Raw genomic sequence first — 17148 nt, 5'->3', positions numbered from 1 at the left:
ATTTTACATTACTGTTTATTTCACTAACGTAAGTGCAACACAAAATATGTTCCTTAATGAATAATAAAGTGCTCTCTAAGTTCTCATACAAGACCTAAACAAATCATTCAATAAATAGATATTTTCAAGACTTGCTAACATAGTAAAGATCAATTACAATCCAACCCCTTAATAATAGCAGCTACAAAAGAACAAAAGGCAATATACTAATAAATTCAAATGTAAAGTGAATTGATGTAGACTTATTCTGCAATGGTATCTTCAAGGAGATATACCCAATTTGTTTTCTGAAATCCAAGGGGTTTAATTGTTTGATTTGATCAAATCCAATTCGTTCTTTAAAAGGTTTTGTCTTCAAAGTTGGGCTTTCATATCTCCAAAATATCAACATTATTCAAAGCCTAAAGATTTTGTTTTGATAAATTGCCAACTCCAAATATAGCAAGTAACAAGTAGTCATAGGAACGATGGAAGTAGCCACTTTTGATTGGCACAAACTAGACCACTTTAAAAACTTACATTAACAAATATAGTTGCTACTGATGCTGATGGAAAGTTCTTTTTTTGCTGCTAAACTTGAACTGAAGTTTGCTTTTAAATTTTGTTCTTTTTTAAATTTTATACTGATATTTTCGGACTTGTATGTGATGGTGAAATGTCCTTAGATTGTTACTTAGTAATTTCCTAACTTTACCATGATATTTTTCTATTTATTGTTTTAACTGTTAATGTTGTCGTTACTTTGAATTAATAGTTGATTCCACTACTTAAATTCATTGTTGAGTGTATGGTTTAAGGGGGAGGAGCATTGAGTGTGTCATCCGCTGCTAAGTTTTTTATTCAAAAATACCAAAGAAAGAGATTATTAGTGTCCGTTATATCTGCCAGCCACAACGCCAGTTGCAAACATTATAACTCACATTATTTGATGGACCAATTTTACTTGGACCGTTGATTGCTAGTTTTCGAGGATAGTTAGCAGCATAATAGTGAAGACTTTATGTGAAAGAATCAAGCCAAGTAAGGATTAGATTTAAACTTTTAATAGAGTTGAAGTTCTCTTGAAAAAGGATATAATCTTAAAAGGAGTTTGATGTTGAGAGGATTTTTTCCGTAAGTTAATTATTTGGAAACCTTTTTAAATGGCTATTTTAGAGGAATTAATGATTGTACTTCAACAAGCCTATTTTGTATTTACATTGAATGGCTTGTTTAGGTTACAACAAGAATTAGAGAGCACATTACTTGTTCAATTAGGAGTAAGTGAATTGGATTGAGTCAACTAGTTTACATCTAAGCTTTTGAGAGGAAGATGTTGCAATTTGGTGAGTGAGTTCACTTATACTTTTTGTTGATGGTAGATTACTCTTTGAGTAAGGCATTGCAAATGTAGGTGAATCATTTTCTAATGTTCATATCTATTGTATTACCAGTGATTACTTCGTTCAATCACAATGAAATAAATAACTAACAGATAAAAACAATGAGCTTTCAATTGTTAAGTATTTTATTTTTTATGATACAATGCCATTTTAAGGTGCGTATGAGTAATGGTTTTATGGAAGAAATTCACTTGTATAGAAATTTTAGAAAGTTAAAAGTGATTCTTAAAATTTGAAATATGAATTTTGTTGATTTGAATTTTATTTTTAAACTCCGCTTTGTAGATGTAGAATTTGTGAAAGAAAAAACCATTATGTAAAAAACATATTTATTAAAATTTACATAACAATCAAATGAAATTTAAGTATGCATTATCTGAAGTTCAAATTTTGATTGTTATTGGGTTTTATAAATAAAAATAAAAATACTTTCATAATATAATTTATTTTGTAAGAATTTTGATTTTAAAGGATTAAATCAAATTTTATAATTTTAAGGGACCAAAGTATAATTTTATCTTTACTAATTTAAAATTTTAAACAAATTTAAGAACCTGAATAACAATTTTCAAGAACGATTTCAAACTATTAATCAATCAAATAATATGAAAAATACGTTGAATATTTGACAAAAAACATGAAAGAAAAAGGAATATGCGCAAATCAAAATCGGACGGATATTTACTTGGAGTAGAACATAAACCTAAAAAAATTGAATAAAAAATTGATGAAACTCATTCAGGAACAAGAAAATGACATCGTAATTTGGATTGAACCCCAATGGAAAAAAATAGATCAATGAAAAGTTTGAGGGATAAGTTTAGCGAATTTTTTCTATATTATAGATTATAGGAAAATGGGCCAAAGCTTATCTTTCTTTAATTTCATTTTATTTAAAAAATGGGCCAAAACAAATGTTTCGCCATCCAAATTTGGTAAAAACATCCAAAAGCTGTTTAGTTAAAATTTAGATATGGAATTGCAGTCAAGATAAAAACAATTAAATATGGAATTTCCATCCAAGTGGACAAACTCTGACGCACTACCTGAGCATTAAAACAAAATCGACAAATTGAGGTTTGGTAAAAGCTCCAAGCATTTAAACCCAAGCTTAATTCATGCCCAATAATATATTTCCCATCCAAGACCAAGACGAGAGAGACCCTATTGGCTTATTGCACGGAGTAGATGAAAGTGGGCGAGTGATGATGAGAAACAGTCGTACTCCCAAATCCGATATCCTTTTTGTGAAGAAAGGGAAAAAGATTATTTTAAGGCTGATGATGAAGCCATTGTCGTCTTCTTCCAATTTCTTGCTCTACTTCTTCTTCTTCTTCCTTGTTTTCTTTCGGTGCATCCAATCAATTAATGCCCAGAACGCCACCACCGATCCTTCAGAAGGTGATCTCTCCCTCTCTTTGTTTAATCAACAAATAATTTCTTACAGGGGAAAGGCTATATTGTTGATTTGTTTCCCCTTTTTTGATTAATTATTGTTGGGTTTAAATTTCATATCCTGTTTTCACCCATTATTTTATATGTAAAACAGTAAGGGCGTTGAACTCAATCTTCCAACAATGGCGTATACAAGCGGTGGATTCATGGAATATCAGTGGAGAGCCATGCAGTGGAACTGCTCTCACCCAAAGTTCATCTGTGTTTGAGGATCCTACTAATAATCCTGCTATTAGATGTGATTGCTCTTTCAAAAATAACACTCTTTGCCACATTACTAGCTTGTATGCTTCTTTCTCTCACGTTTCTGCAATAATTTAAAGCCATTACTAAAGTATATGAATTAAAAGCTAGCCCTTTCATGTGGTTTTTAGGATTTATACACAGCAAAAACCTTCACTATTTGTGGGAAGTCTAATTTGTACTGATGTTGTACTTGTTTTTGTCAGGAGGGTATATGCTCTAGATAAACGAGGAGTGATACCAAAGGAGCTTTTAGATTTGCCTTTTCTGGAGTTCTTGTAAGAATATTCTTAATATCTTTTCTATCTTATTAACCCAACTTTCATCTTGAATATATTCCAAGTGGTTACAATCTGTCGTATCGGTATATGCACCATTTTGTCGGTTTCAGTACGTATTCATAATCACATTTTAAAAAAAATGTATCCATGTTTTTAATTTTTTTGATATCCATGCACTCATATTTATAATTTCTTAATAAATTATATATTATATATACATCTCAATCACACCTACGTAAAAATATTTATGTCTAAATATAAGTTTTAAAAATATTAATTATATTCAATAATTGTTAATTTTAAATGTCATTATAGAAAAACTAAAATGGTCAAGATACAAATTTTAAAATTTAATTTAAAATATCAAAATTTTGTGTAAATTAGTATGGGCCATCAAAATGGGCCGAAATACATCAAAATAATTGAAATACACTAAAATTTTAGGACTAAAATATTATGTATGAGTACGGTACCGACTATCATGATTACAATATGTGCTGATTATAATAATTTATATTGTTTGGTGATGCAGGAAGATTGATAAAAACTTCTTTTCTGGCCCTTTACCAACATTTCTTGGAAATATGTCTAAATTATGGTTATTGTGAGTACTCAATCTAATAAAAGTATTTCGTTATTTCATTGTTGGCTCTCGGGCCTTAACAATATCATACCAACACACAAAAATAAACGTATAGGCTGTGTTGTGTTATCGTTCAACACTTCCAAGTCTAATTGGTTTTTCATAAACCTCCCAATCCCATCATGAAATTACTTGTACCCAAAAATTAGATTAGCGTTTGACATATTAATTCTTTTTAAAAATTTAGTTTTTATATACTTGAAAAGTCTTTTGAAAAATCATGTTCATACCATATTTGAAAAATTAAGAGTTGAAGCAAGTTTACATGTTTGAAACTAATGACGGGTGGAACTCAACCCAATTCTTAAAAGAAGGTGAATTAATAAAGTGTCTACTACAATTACCCTTTTGATTTACTAGACTTGTTTAAGGGTTGGATAATTCGTCTGACTCGATAAGTCCAACTTGATTTAAGTTGGATTTAAACAAAGATTTTCACACTTCAAATTAATTCGACCCGGATTCAATTTAAATAATAAAAATGAATTTTTAACTTAAATTTAATTATAAAATATATAAAATATCAATTAAAATACATGTTTTAATATTTTATTTTGTTTTGAATAATAAAATGGGTTTTTTTGGTGAAGGCAGATTGTTCCAAAAAGGGGCCTAGAACCGAACCTTGGCCCTGCCCAGCCTATACAGCTCTACAACATACTGGAATAACTAATAAGAAATCATTTTATTACTTAATTTTATGTATCTTTTTTTCATTTTTCTTCACTATTACTGTTTACTAATTTCTTATATTCAAGAATACACCTTTCTTTGGATTATTTATATAGGTCAATGGCCCAAAATAATTTCAATGGACCCATTCCAAAGGAGCTTGGAAATCTTAAGAAGCTATATTTGTTGTAAGATTTCAACCGTTGTAAAGGATAAATTAGTTTTGTTTTTAAGCAAACATTTGCTCGTAAAATTAAATGTGGATGAATCTGATGCAGGTCGTTGGGTAATAATAATCTCTCCGGAACATTGCCTCCAGAACTTGGTAATTTAGTGGAGCTTGGAGAGCTGTAAGTTATAACTTTCTTTAGTTGTTTGTAGGTTGCAGACAGAGAATAGTATACTTTAAAGAAAACATAAGAACACCTAAGATGTTTAGAGTCACCTATGTCTATGTTTGCAAGGTCTTGTGATCCGTTAGTTAATCCCACCAATTCAATCACTCTACCAACTAACTTTTCCTTTTGTAAAACCTCATAAATAACAATTTGCACGGGAAGAAATGTTCCACGATGAAGTGATTTCTGCTCTCTAAATTCACACCAAGTGTTGAAAGATGAACATTCTCTAAATAGGCTCGATAAAATTATCTTCCTTGATTGTGGGAATAAATATTCTTATTCGTTCATGAACTTCTCAGTCCATCTCCTACAAATGTAACAAATTTTCAATCCTCTCCAAGAAAAGGATTCTCCCATATCTACTTTCCCTTTTATAGATAAATATCCTAAATTTGTCGCTACTAAAAAAAATACAAGCCAAAATTGCCATATGTAAAAGACTTGGATAACATTGCACAAAATGTTGTAATGTGATGTTGCAGCATGCTGTGTAACATTCTTTCGGTAGTTTGCATTAACAATTTCCCTGTAGGCATTTTTAACAAAAATATATAACCAAAATTAATAACGTCCCATACACAATGTTATAAACAAGAAAGGAGATGTACTCATAAATGAGTCCATAAACAACCCTCTGGTCCAGCATGCTAACATACCAAAGTAGCGGTACCAAACAAACCATAAGAGTCTTGTTGAGTGTTATTCTCTTGTCCTGTATTAAGGGAAATATAGGGATATTTATACACATTCCTACTTTTACTATTACAGCTCACAATAGGGCCCACTATTTTGTCTTGACCGCCGAGGGTACTGACATTCCCTATCCTTAGTGTTGACATTCTCTAGGCCTCCTTTGGTTTATTGGACGCTTGCCTGCGGGGTACGCGGTCCTTTCTGATCCTGGGACTGACTCTCCCAACAAACCTCTCACCTGCCAGTCACGAGCGGGAGTCCTCTTCACAGACATGGCTCGCGACCTCGTCCCTACAAGGTTTACACGAGCTCTCCTCTTGCGATCTCATTTGTGTGAAGCTTACGCGGGCTCCCCCGCGTGAACTCTTTCTGTGAACATCTTGCATTCCCGCGAGGTTCTCAGTTGACTGTGCTTATAGGCAAACATTCTTTTTCCAGGTCGGAGGTCCAGATCCTATCGGTCATTCGGACTATCGGTTCCCAAATCCTAACAAGTCTAATGTTTGAAAACCAAAAATAAACATTCGTCGAAGAAAACAAAACATCCATTCTCCTTCTCAAGTTCCTTCCCCCATCCCCCAATTAAGGAGATGAGAATCACATCTCACCACTTTTCAAATCCATAAGAAATTAAAGATACAATTTCTTTTCTTTTGGTTTGATGAAGTTTAGGGTCAAGAAAATTTATTTGAGTAATTAAAAATTTTATCATCCTAACTCATTAAGCCTCCAATTTTCGTGGTTGAGTTTTTGTTGCAACATTCTCTTCAGCAACAAGTGTGTCAGATTTATTATCAGAATCAAGCTCATCTTGAAGTAGAGTATAATTGTCTACATGTTTCCCTTTCTTTAAGTAGAGGACAATGCTAAAAATAATCATCTTTACAAACAATATTTCTATGTTCAATCAACATCTGGAATATGGGTGAAGGAAAATGTTGTTCAGAAAAAGTATTTGTTGTCTCTGCATGTGAAATGATATGGTAAAAAAAAAAGAGAAGCAAGATAGAAAGATGTTGTATCAACAGAGAGCTAACTAAAGGCACAAAAAGAAAAAAAATGGGAAAGGATGATGAAAATTCATTAATCAAGCAATGCTTATATACAAGACTCAAGCTAAAAAAACTCTAACAAACTCAGCTTCTAACTCCTACTGTCAAGCTAGCAAACTTAGCTTCCTACTTCTACTAACAAGTTAACGATCTCCCTAAAAACTAATACTTTAACTTAGGCTACCTTAATGACAAAAAAAACTTTGTAGCCCTTGAGACACTAACATTCTCCACTTGATTCAAGTGTTGCAGACACCAAGTTTGTTTCTAAGAAACTCAAATCGACTAACATGGAAAGACTTAGTAAAAATATCTATCATCTGTCCTTTGATCTACAATAAACCTTAACACTCCTCGCCCGATCCTATCGTTAGGTCAGAGCTACAAGCTACCACTTTCATTAACAGAGTAACTACAGTCAATTATACAATAACATAATCATTTAAACATACAATTATATGTTAAACACATTTGCATTATGATACACAATCAAATCTGAGTCTTAATTGAACTTACGAAAGCCGTTTTGTTGACACGATTATGGAATAGGACCAAATTGTAAAGTTCAAAATCTCTAAGCCGATGTCGTAACGTCGTCAAACAGTATGTCATGTTGTGACCTCAGGCCACTCGGTGTCACGGCGTGACTCACTGTCAGTCGACGTTGCAATGAGGAAGATAACTCATCGAGACGAGGACTCTGTTTTCGGTAAAAGTGAACCATTTGATACATATTTCAATGCTACCAAATAACCTATTCAATTTTCACAACAAATCAACATTTTTACTCGATTTAAACAATACTAAAGACACACCAAAGCAAATCATTTAACCATTTTCATATGATCAATTCAATATAAGTTCCATTTATCATAAATTATATCATTTCTACTTATTCAATTTCATATCATTCATCCAACCAACTAGTCATTTAAATACCAACTTCTGATCTATGTTAATCCATGTCCAAACATGCTATTTTAGTTACCATTCAAAACTCCAAACACATTTACCAAAACCAATCATTTCAACTAAGATTAACATTGCCAATATCTAACATTAGATAGGTTTCAAACCACTATTAACATTTAAAGCTTAACAAATTCACAACACCTATTTACATGCCACAAAACCAGACTTAAAACAATCGAAAAGCTACCAATTTGAAAATGGCATAGTGTGAGCTTCTAGACAACCCGCTAGACACGTTCTACAAGTTGAAATTTACAGGGAAAAGGGAAAAACAATGGGGTAAGCATATCGAATCCTTAGTAAGTTCATAGGCATTAAACAAAAGCTTGCCTTAGCTTACAACTGAACACAACAAGCTACTTAGCTTGGCAAAGTTTGCCTAAACATGGAAAATCACATAAAAATAAGGTGAGTTTAACATATAACCATATCATATTGTAATTCAAACATATAACCTTTCAATTCACTTATAATCAACATTTCAATACCATTCTCATAATCAATCCAACATTTAGTCATTTGCATATCAAACTCATACCATTTCATAGCAAATGTCACTTTTTATTAACCATTTAGCCCAATAAACTCTAGTGAATAAATTCGGATACACGGGTAACTACACCACACCAGATTGCTCCTTACAGTAGTAACTACACCACACCAGATTGCTTGTTAGAGTAATAACTAAACCACACCAGTTGCTCTGGCGAGCAGTAACTACACCTCACCAACGCATTGAAGTGCAAAGACTATAGGATATCATACATATAATCATAAAACAATACATCCCTCCACCACACCAAGGTCTCCGTAGAGACATACAATACTTAATGATCCGTACAAAATGTTGGATCCCAATATAATCTGTAACGATCTTCGTACAATCAATTACCCCGTATAATCACATATCCTGTACAAGTGTGCGTATAACTCTACTGGCATGCCAATCGTATCCTATCCTTTATTATGTTCACTTGGGCATCTTTAACATATATAACCATTTCTTTACAATTTACTCCATATATCACCTTTTGTAACAAATCACAAACAATTCAAATTACAACCAAACATAAACATATTCATAATTCAAATACATAACAATTTAAAAACAATCATACTATATAAACTTACTTGGTAAAATATGCAATTAAGCTGGAACTTCAAGGACTATTCAACAAATTTGTCTTTTCCCTAACTATTTTCGATTTGATCCAATTCCGATCTATACAATTATTCAATTTGATTTATTAATATCAAACACTTTTAGATCATCCCATAATATGCATGAACCAGTTTAATTTAATTTTAAAATACCCTTCAATTTTTACATTTTATTCAATCCAATCCCTAAAATCAAAATAACAATAACTTTTAATTTTGAGCTTCGTTTTCAGAACTGATCTCAATAACATCTGTCTATGACCCTCCATTATCTATTATTATAGAAATTTCATGTCAAGTTTACAAATTTTACACTCTAGTCCTTATGTTAAAAAATAACAATTAAACATTAATTAGTCATTTTCACATCTAAGCTTAAAATCTATCAATTTAACACCAAATTCTTCAAGAAATCATCAATGGAAACTTTTAAAAACTTTAACATTTTTTGCAAATTGGTAGATGGGTTAGCTAAATCAAGCTTTCATGACCTCAAAAACATAAAAATTACAAGAAGAAAACTTAAAATCTTACCAATTTAAGGGCCCAAAAGTTGAAATGCTTGAAACCCTATTTTCTTTCTTTTTTCCAACAATGGAAAAGAAGATAGATGAAAATATGCTTGTTTTTATTTTAATTTTATCTTATATATTTTGTTTATTTTTAATTAATAAAAATAACTTAATTAACTTTTAATTAATTAAGCTTAAGCATGATTAAAAATTTTAGTGGATTATGTCATCCACCACCACCATTTTACCATTTAAAAATGTTCAAATTGCTCAATTGGTCCTTTAGTCAATTAAAATCTATAACAATAAACTTTTACAATTTAGCCATTGTACCTTAATTAACTATCAATTCAACAAAATTATTGAACCAAACTTTAATATATTTTTATATTAACCTCGTAAATATTAATTTAATATTTATGGACTCAGACTACAAAAATGGGGTTCTAAAACCACCATTTCCGACACTACTGAAAATCAAGTTTTTACAAAACCAACTTCACTTCACATGTCTTCTGCATTTCCCTCAGCACATAATATTTGATTTTAAAATTCTTTGTTCTTGCATGAAATACAGGATTAAATGAAATAGCTAAAGTAGCTTGATTATCCACAAACACCTCTATACTTCCTTCTTGCTTCAAATCCATATCATCCATTAGCTTATTCAGTCATAAGGCTTGATTCACAACATTTGTAGCTACAATGAATTCAACTTCAGTAGTTGATTGAGCCACCATCTCTTTCTTTCTTGAACACCAAGAGAAACAACTTGACCCAAATGTGAAGCAATAGTTTGAAGTGCTTCTCATATCATCAATGATTCAGCCCAATCATCATTAGAATAGTCTTGTAGCTTGAACTTCTCAAATTTGCTAAAATTGATTCCATATGCAAGTGTCCTCTTTAAGTATTTTAATACCCTCTTTGAAGCAATCATATGAATTTCACTTGCACAGTGGAGAAACCTAGACAAAACACTTATAGTGTACATGATGTCTAGCCTAGTGGATGTGAGGTACAAGATACATCTAACAAGACTCATGCACACCTTCTTATCTGCAGGATCTGCCCCATCCATCTTCTGAAGTTTTTCTTTTTGGTTTATTGGAGTACTCACACTCTTGCTGTCCTCCATATTAAACCTCTTCAAAATATCCTTCACATACTTTTTCTGGCAGAGAAACACCTCATTTTGACCATACTTGATCTCCATTCCCAGAAAGTAATGCATCTCACCAAGATCAGTCATCTCAAATACCTCCACATACCTTCTTAAATGTTTCAATCCAAGTTGCATCACTTCCTGTCACCAATATGTCATCTACATAGAGAGATATAATGACTAGATCTACTCCTAACTTATTCACATAGAGAGTAGATTCGCCTAGGCTTCTCACAAATCCTAAGTTCAACAAATGCTCATCCATCTTGCTCTACCATGCTCTAGGAGCTTGTTTCATCCCGTAGAAAGCATTCCTTAAGAGTTAAACCTTCTCTTCTTGACCTGGTGTAATGAAGCCCTATGGTTGCTCAACATGTATTTCTTCCTCGAATACTTCATTCAAGAATGCTGACTTCACATCCAACTAATACACCGTTTAACCTTGTTGAGCTAACACAACAAGAAACATTTTGATTAGGTTTATAAATTTCAATAGATTGCAATTAAAAATTATGTTTACTGGTCATCCTTGAAATTATAACAACAATTGGTTTATAAATTTGGCAGATACATTAACAGTTGTGGATTAGGTGGTGAGATTCCCTTAACATTTGCTAACCTTAAAGAACTACGAATTGTGTAAGAAAGACCTTTTTTTTTTTAATATTATTGCATTTTCCTCTCTTGGTCCTACAATTTGCCTTAATTGTCTTAAGTACTTACCTTACAATAATAACAATAATCTCTATTGAATTTTAGGTGGGCATCTGACAATGCATTCACAGGCAAAATACCAGACTTTGTTGGCACTAATTGGACAAAGCTTACATCATTGTAATTCATCAAAAAATCTTGGTTATAATATTCGTATAAGTTCTCTCTAAGTTAAACATCTAGAAGGATAGCTTTACCTAGATTCTAATTAGTCTGACTAGTTTGCCAAATGTTTATACAGGAAATTTGAAGGGAACTCTTTCGAAGGTCCAATACCATCCAGCTTTGCAAATTTAACCTCATTGACATCATTGTAATTACAAATATCTTACTTTCCTGATAGTATACTTACCACCACTGTTGGACTCTCCCTTTGCCCACATATTCATGCATGATGCAATTTTGTATGTATATATGTATGTACTTATTTTTTTACACTCAAATATCATGTAGGAGAATTGAAGGTATATACAATGGGAGTTCTTCTCTTAATTTTGTTAGAAATCTAAAAAACTTGACTGACTTGTAAGTTAACTATTCTTTACTTCTTGTTTTAATTAATTTTTTCTCATTTTTAGGGATGAAAATTTTTATTTATATTTATGCAATTAACATATTTAATTTTCCTTTTTTTTTCACACAGGGTTCTAAGAAATGTCTTGCTCAATGGTATTTTTCCATCTTATATCACAGAACTACAATCTTTACAAAAGTTGTAAGTTTTATCTAAATGTTAATTTCTTCAGTAATTTATTGTTTGCTTCGTGTTTCTAATTTCCTTTTGTTATAGGGATTTAAGTTTCAACAACTTAACAGGAAAAATTCCAAATGCTTTGTTCAATATGAATTCTCTCATATACTTGTAAGTAACAAAAAAAAACCCCCTAAAACTATCCCCCTCCATAGCTGAAAATATCAACTTAAGACTTACAGTTTTTACTTAACATTATTAATCTCTTTCTTATTATTGAATTTGTCAGGTTTCTTGGAAATAACAGACTATCAGGTTCCATTCCTAGCCAAAAGAGTGAAACTCTTCGGACCATGTAAGTCATCTTATCTATTAGAGGACCATGTAAGTAATCCTATCTATTAGAGGTATTCACAGGCTGAGTTTGGCCCGATTTGGGTCAAACCTATGCATGGTATTCATACTATACATAATTGACTAAGCTTATTAATTTAATAGTTAATAATTATATATTTCTTTTATTATTCTATATTTTTATTAAAATTCTAAACATAAATAACTTAATATGTATTTTAATATTTGCATTATAATATAATAATTTTAAGTTTCATATAATAAAATTATATAATATATAAAAAAATATTATAAACTAGTATTTTTTAAATCTAACTCAAGCTGATATTAGAGCTGGAGCTCGTAATATCTTTTGTCCAAACATATATCATATGATATTAAGCATAATCAGCCAAGGGGAGATTTAAGGGGCTAGAAGAGACTACTCTACAAATTGTTGTAAAAATGCCTTTTAGCCCTCTAAATAATTATCGGTAAATTATGTTTGGTCTCAGAAGTATTATTGATTTGATTGTTTTCTTTTTTCTTTTGACTAAATTGACTGGTTTTATTTAAAAATAAAGTTGTAAAAGAAGCAAACATTCTCCTGCATCTTGGACTTGGGTCCAAGTAAAACAGGTCCAAATAAAATAACATCATACATCAGGCAATAAACGAAAATGGCCCATAAATAAATAAAGAAAAAAATTGATAAAAACATTGATTTGATTGTTTTAGAATACATAAAATGTATGATAAAATTTGATAATATTTTTAGTTTAAATTTCACTTATTTTATTAGCTAATATATTTATTATTTTCAATCAATTAAATACATTCATTAACATTAATCATAGTATTAATATTTATCATTATATCTTGATGAAAAAAAGAGTGAGCATCTTCCATTTAGTGAACCATCAAATAGAGTAAAGCAGTTAAGTTCTCCTGATTTTGGCAATATATTTATGATGCATACTCACTTTCTTCCAAGATACTTATGTATGCAGAGATTTATCATACAATTTTCTATCAGGAAACTTGCCTTCTTGGATAAACTCACGCTTACAACTGTATGTATCTTAAACCAGGATGCTTCCTTTACTTACCTTTGGCTTTCCAATTTTAACACTGATTTGTAGCATATGGCTTCTTTTTTGGTGCTCAAATGGAGCTTTATTATTGTTGATATCACACTGTAAAAAATGAACCAAATGCAAATCAATACCAATAAGAGCTTGTTTCATGGAATTTTATGCAGGAACTTTGTGGCCAACAACTTCACACTTAACAGCTCAAACATAAGGTGAGTTATCATCCCGCAGCACCCCATTTTCTCTTCTCCTGAACTTATCTCTATGATAACAAATGCTTACTATTATCTCTACTATGCGCAATGCATTCGTTTAAAGTTCCTAATCACAAAATTGTTTTGAAATTTCTCAGGCTTTTACCAGGATTAGAATGCCTTCAAAGAAGCTTCCCATGCTTTAGAAATGCTCCACGATGTACAAGCTAAAACTTTGAAACCATTATCTATTGTTGAGGATTTACTTATAATATTTAATCCAGGCCAATGCTTAATGCTTTCCTAACATATTTTAATGTCCGACATTGGTAGATGCAAACTTTTCAATCAAGTGTGGCGGACCAGCAATGATATCTGATGGGATATTATTTGAGGCTGATAATAGCACTCTTGGTGCAGCAAATTTTAATATAACCAGTACACGTAATTGGGCAGTTAGCAATGTAGGTATGTTTGCAGATAGACAAAATCAACAGTATGTGGAAAACAATGGAGGACAAGTGAGAAGTACCAACACTCCAATGATGTATCAAACTTCAAGGCTATCCCCTGGATCACTCAGATATTATGGCCTAGGCCTCGAGAATGGACCCTATACTGTAAGACTGTTCTTTGCAGAGACAGGTTTCCATGATCGAAGCTCAGGTACTTGGACTAGTCTAGCAAGGCGTGTTTTCGATATATATATTCAGGTATTATTTCATTTGAAGTAGAAATTCATATCATTCTATTCCCCTATATTTGCAGTGTTTCTATTATCACAATTATGTTCATTTAGTTTTACACTTAGAAATACTTCCTGCTATAATATCTCATTAATGCTTCACTAGGGAACCCAAGGATTAAAGGATTTTGATATATCAAAGGAGGCAGGTGGTGTTCAGAGAGCAATAACTAGGAATTTCACTGCTAATGTAACTGAGAACCATCTTGAAATTCACCTGTTTTGGGCTGGTAAGGGGACTACCGGTACACCAGAAGAAGGTTATTACGGTCCATCTATTTCAGCTATTAGTGTTGTTCCAAGTAAGGCACCTTAACACTTTTGAATCCTCATGTAATATATGCATGCTTTATGTGCTTATCTTTTTTGTTCTTTATTTCTAATACATCTGTTTTGTTCCCCAGATTTCATACCAACTGTTAGTGGGATACCGCCGGGCAATCCTAAAGAGAAGAACCACACAACATTGATTGTTGTTGTTTCAGTTCCTATTGTAGCATTGGCTTTGATACTTGTATTTGTAATCCTTTATGTGAAAAGAACCAGAGAAGATGAGGAGGAGGAGGGTAAGAGCATTAGTTTATCATAAAATAATTCATTCTATTATATAATATGATTATTCATTTCATATCAGAAAAAGGTGCATCTTTACATCTATCTTCAATATCAATGGATTAGTTTATACGAAAAGACACCCATTAATTGAAAAGAAAGGAAGTCTTCTGCCTTTAAAACTGGGATGCTCAGCATGTTACTAATTGTGTTACTTAACTCTACAGTGCTTCTTGGCATCAGCCCTAGACCAAACACATTTAGTTATTCTGAGTTAAAGGCTGCCACTGAAGACTTCAATCCTTCAAAGAAGTTAGGAGAAGGGGGGTTCGGAGCTGTGTACAAGGTAAACATGTCTAACATTTTTACCGTGTTAATTTGCTTATCGTACAATGATAAAATTACCAAGAGAGGAGCGTTTACTAAATCCTAGTATGTTTTTAGGGTACACTTTCTGATGGGAGAGTTGTAGCTGTGAAACAACTTCTAGTAGCATCAAACCAGGGAAAAGATCAATTTGCTGCCGAGATAGCTACCATATCAGCAGTACAACATCGTAATCTTGTCAAACTATACGGGTGCTGCATTGGAGGAAATAGGCGCCTCCTTGTTTATGAGTATCTTGTGAACAAGAGCCTTGATCAGGCACTTTGGGGTATGATATAATAATTTTATGCTTTCCACTCTTTGTTGATTAATGAAAAACTGTAGGAGATTTGTTACACTACAAATGCAGGACAAAATGATTTGCATCTTGATTGGCCAACACGCTTCAATGTCTGTTTATCAACTGCAAGAGGGATAGCTTATCTTCACGAAGAGTCTAGGCCAAGGATTGTTCATAGGGATGTCAAGGCAAGCAATATTTTGCTTGATGCAGAGCTCTGCCCGAAGATATCTGATTTTGGATTGGCGAAGCTTTATGATGACAAGAAAACACACATCACCACTCGTGCTGCTGGAACAATGTAAGACCTTTTAACCTTTTTTGTTCATGAGTCATGCATTAATTAGTAGCATGTTATTTTTGTTCCCATGTTGCTAGATTTAGTATTTTAATCAATAATCATTATTCATCAATGCAATGTAATTATCTTGAAGTGGCTACCTGGCACCCGAGTATGCAATGCGCGGGCATCTTACAGAGAAAGTAGATGTTTTTGGCTTCGGTGTTGTTGCTTTGGAGATTATAAGTGGTAGACCAAACTCATATAATGCCTTAGAAAATGACAGAACTTATCTTCTTGAATGGGTAATCCAGAAGTAAACCTTTCACTTTTGCAGTACTATTTGTTCAAAAACCTTGTTAAATTTTGAATGACTTACTCATGATTACTAATTTGTTCCTACAATGTGTCTAGGTGTGGACCCTGCATGAAAACAACCAACTCTTGAGTCTGCTTGATCCAACATTAGTAGAGTTCGATGAAAATGAAGCTCTCCGAGTGATAAGGGTGGCACTTTTATGCACCCAAACATCACCATCTATGCGGCCACCCATGTCCCGTGTTGTTGGGATGCTTGCGGGAGATATTGAAGTGAGCAATGTTACAACAAAACCAAGTTATATAACTGACTGGGATTTTAAGGATATAACAAGCACCTTTGTGGATGAAGAAGCACAAATATCCATTGCATTTGATCTTAACAGCAGCGACATCAAGAGTAAGAACATGAGTGTTTTAGAGGCAGATGATCAACCAATACTCTCTCAAGTAAATATTACTGAATTTAAGGAGAGTATTCGAGAAGGAAGGTGAGAGATGTTTGTTCTATGCCTGCTATACTGTGTTAAAAAACATAGAATTTATGTTGTTTCTTCAACTATGTCTACTTTGTAGTTTTAGAAACTATCATTTCTATATATAGTGAGTTGTATTGTAATAAACATATAACAATATTAGAAAATTCAGACAAACAAAGACTTATGGTGTTTGGAATTCTTTTCTTTTGTTCAATATGAATGCTTTTAAAGTTTCAACTTAAATTTAGGATATCATGTAATAATTATCGACATAATACACTAAAATTGTGATGTGTATATTACGCTTTCAAAGAAAGAACGAGATTTAAACATTAGAAATGATATTATTAAGAAAATAATCATAAACTTTAAATATAAACTGTAAAATAAAGCTAAAAATGAAAGAAAATTGAAATGTGAAAATGTATATAAAATTTAAATTTTTATTT

The 17148-nt window shown here is 32.1% G+C and overlaps 1 protein-coding gene across 5 annotated transcripts; it reads left to right on the top strand.

The window, feature by feature from the left end:
- The first annotated feature begins 2464 nt into the window (after window positions 1–2464).
- On the top strand, window positions 2465–16898 carry LOC105793620 (probable LRR receptor-like serine/threonine-protein kinase At1g56140). 5 transcript variants are annotated; one of them, XM_012622490.2, is made up of 24 exons: window positions 2465–2783; window positions 2932–3121; window positions 3287–3358; window positions 3894–3965; window positions 4793–4864; window positions 4955–5026; window positions 11200–11271; window positions 11392–11466; window positions 11588–11659; window positions 11800–11871; window positions 11990–12061; window positions 12137–12208; window positions 12327–12392; window positions 13381–13443; window positions 13632–13676; window positions 13817–13878; window positions 13992–14371; window positions 14510–14705; window positions 14808–14969; window positions 15183–15301; window positions 15400–15610; window positions 15692–15923; window positions 16057–16207; window positions 16317–16898. In XM_012622490.2, exons 1-24 carry the CDS (start codon window positions 2501–2503, stop codon window positions 16713–16715), a joined length of 3282 nt encoding a protein of 1093 aa, XP_012477944.2. In that variant the 5' UTR covers window positions 2465–2500; the 3' UTR covers window positions 16716–16898. The 5 variants fall into 5 exon arrangements, with proteins under 5 accessions (XP_012477944.2, XP_052489137.1, XP_052489138.1 ...); XM_052633177.1 differs by having other exon boundaries at window positions 4763–4864; XM_052633178.1 differs by lacking the exon at window positions 11200–11271 and having other exon boundaries at window positions 4763–4864.
- The last annotated feature ends 250 nt before the right edge of the window (window positions 16899–17148 follow it).

This window comes from Gossypium raimondii, chromosome 7, assembly GCF_025698545.1.
Source record: "Gossypium raimondii isolate GPD5lz chromosome 7, ASM2569854v1, whole genome shotgun sequence".
NCBI lineage: Eukaryota > Viridiplantae > Streptophyta > Magnoliopsida > Malvales > Malvaceae > Gossypium > Gossypium raimondii.
This window is presented reverse-complemented; position numbering and strand designations above follow the sequence as displayed.

Bases quoted from the DNA above. Each gene is read 5' to 3' on its own strand.
- LOC105793620 (XM_052633177.1), top strand. From the start codon at position 2,501: ATGCCCAATAATATATTTCCCATCCAAGACCAAGACGAGAGAGACCCT. The intron at 4,865-4,954 runs GTAAGATTTCAA...AATCTGATGCAG, and splicing joins CTTAAGAAGCTATATTTGTT to GTCGTTGGGTAATAATAATC. The intron at 12,062-12,136 runs GTAAGTTTTATC...CTTTTGTTATAG, and splicing joins CTACAATCTTTACAAAAGTT to GGATTTAAGTTTCAACAACT.